The 2,583-nt window shown below is 53.8% G+C and overlaps 1 protein-coding gene across 1 annotated transcript in view; it reads left to right on the forward strand.

Moving 5' to 3' along the window:
• The first annotated feature begins 319 nt into the window (after nt 1-319).
• The window catches only part of Clpp (caseinolytic mitochondrial matrix peptidase proteolytic subunit), a 12,422-nt gene continuing 10,158 nt past the window's right edge, over nt 320-2,583 (forward strand). The window contains exons 1-3 of the mRNA XM_050125308.1: nt 320-555; nt 653-724; nt 1,427-1,523. Of these exons, the coding sequence (XP_049981265.1) occupies nt 370-555; nt 653-724; nt 1,427-1,523 (355 nt within the window). The 5' untranslated portion in view covers nt 320-369. The remainder of the gene's footprint in view (nt 556-652; nt 725-1,426; nt 1,524-2,583) is intronic.

Here is a 2,583-nt window from a genome sequence, read left to right on the forward strand (position 1 = left end):
TACACCCGGGAGTCATGGCTGAAAGCACCTGGGAATTGTAGTTCCTAAGACCAGGCGAGCACATGACATGCACCCAGGGATTGCTGAGGGAGCAACGGTGGCGGCAGATGTTTCACCTGAGGCATCACCTCACCCCGCCGTGCTCTGCTTCCCGCGTGGGCACCGCAGAACTGCAAAGCCCCTAGCGGGAACCCGCATAAGACCGAGATACTCTTTCGAACGCTAACTTCCGATGAAGACCCCGCCCACAGACTTATCCCCGCCTTCTGCGGCCCCACCCACTCCGTTCGGAAGTGGACTAGCGAGCGACTCCCGCAGAGCACGCCGGGAATTGTAGTTCCGGAAGCCACGCCGGGGGCGCACAGAGATATGTGGCCCCGAGTGCTGCTTGGGGAGGCCCGGGCGGCTGCAGGCGGATACGGTGCTGTCTTGTCTCGCTTCGCCGTGCGGTTCTCTCTGCCATGGACTGCTGGAAGCGGCTCACCCCTGCGGAGGAGCCTCCATGGAACTGTTCCGCGAGCTTTCCCGCTCATCCCCATAGTGGTGGAACAGACGGTACGGGGCCCTGGTAGGGGGCATGGCGTGGAGACTTGAGGAGGCAGGGCGGCGTGCAATGGTCGCTGACCTTTCACCTCTGTTCTTTTCCTACCAGGGTCGAGGCGAGCGCGCTTATGACATATACTCGAGGCTCTTGCGGGAACGCATCGTGTGCGTCATGGGCCCGGTGAGCGACCCCGGTGCGCTCTGGAGACACCTAGCTGTCTCTCCAGCCTTTCTCCCCTTGTCAAGCCCTGTGCCTCACCCTGCTCTTCCTCATCCCTGGTGACCTTCTAGACCCTAGTCCCTGACCATAAACATTCTTTTTCTTTTGAACCAAACTCTTGCTGTGTAGTCCAGACTAGCCTTCTGCCTCAGCTTCCCGAATGTTGGGTGTCAAGTGCATACACCACCGTAGTCTGCTCTTGCCAGCTATTCTTTGTTTTGTTGTCTTCTGCGGCAGGGTCTCACGCTGGCCTTGAAGTCCCTATGTAGCTGATGGTGACGTTTATTGGAGTGAAGGTGTACCACCACACCAGGGTCATGCCGTGCTGGGACTGGAACTCAGTACCAGCGTTCTGCCCGCTGAGCCACAGCCCCAGTTAGATAGTTGACTTTTTGAGACAGGATCGTGTGTAGCCCAGGCTGACTTTGAACCCTGATCCTCTTGCCTCCAACTCCCAAGTGCTGGGATGATTGGTATGTGCCACCACACCAGGTCTAGGCAGTGCTTAGAACATGCTAGGTGAGCACTCGACCCAGCCCTGTCCTCAGCTTATTGCCTTCCAGTGTCTGGGGCTCCCTGACCACCCCCTTTCTATGATGGCTCATTAAGCCTCCCTCCAGCCCACCTTCAATCTGGGGACAACTCTGCCCTCCCCACCTGCAGATTGACGACAGTGTCGCCAGCCTGGTGATCGCTCAGCTGCTGTTCTTACAGTCTGAGAGCAACAAGAAACCCATCCACATGTACATCAACAGCCCAGGTGAGCAGGGCCTGACCGTGTTGGGGCTCGGGAATATCCTCTCTCTGGAGAATAGGTGTGAATCAGCTTTCTGCAGAATCTAACATTTAAACTCGCTCCGGGCATGGCAGGGTGGTGCACTTGGCAGGCAAAGGCGGGCAGAACTCTGAGTTCTAGGACAGCCAGGACTACTCAGAAATTTAGTATTTTTAGCCACATGTGGTGGCGTACACTTTTAATTCCAGTATTCAGGAGGCAGGTGCAGGCAGATCTCTAGAGGCCAGCCTGGTCTACAGAGTGAATTCTGAGACAGTCAGAAAACAAAGAACTAGCTAATTGTAGTAATAAGTGCGGCGGGGCTGCGTCCCCTGGCTAGCTTATGCCCGAAATAACAACACACAAACTGTATTCATTTAAACACTGCTTGGCCCATTTCTATCTAGCCTCTTCTAGGCTAATTCTAACATATTAATTTAGCCCATTTCTTATCATCTATGTAGCACCGCTAGGTGTGCTTACCGGGAAGATTCTAGCCTACGTCCATCCGGGATCGGAGCTTCATCGCGTATGCCCAGGAGAGCGAAGCAGGGCCTCTGCTCCAGAGAGCAGAGCTGTCGAGTCTGAGCTCACTTCCTCTTCCTCCCAGCATCCTGTTCTGTTTACTCCTCCCACCTATGTTTTAACCTATCAGGGCCAAGGAGTTTCTTTATTGCTTAACCAGTGAAATCAACAGATTGATATATGACACTCCCACATCAGCTAATTAATTAAAATCCCTCCAAAAGGGCTGTCACTGGCCTGGAACTCTCCAAGTATGCTGGTGTGGCTGGAGAGTGAGCCCCAAGGATCCTCATGTCTCTGCCTCCCCAGTGCTGGAATTATAGTCATGTGCTGCCGTGTGTATTTTGTGGGTGCTGGGGAATCTGAACCCACTGCCACATGCTTGTGTAAAGGAAACTCTGCCACCTATAACCTGATTCCCTATTGGCTTCTCACGTCAGCTGAGGTGGCAGGCATGAGCCCCCGCTCTCTGCAGAAATAGCTGATTTTTTTTTTTTTTTTTTTTTTTTTTTGGTTTTTT

Source organism: Alexandromys fortis, unplaced genomic scaffold, assembly GCF_014885135.2.
Source record: "Alexandromys fortis isolate MF-2015 unplaced genomic scaffold, M_Fortis_MF-2015_v1.1 scaffold_243, whole genome shotgun sequence".
NCBI lineage: Eukaryota > Metazoa > Chordata > Mammalia > Rodentia > Cricetidae > Alexandromys > Alexandromys fortis.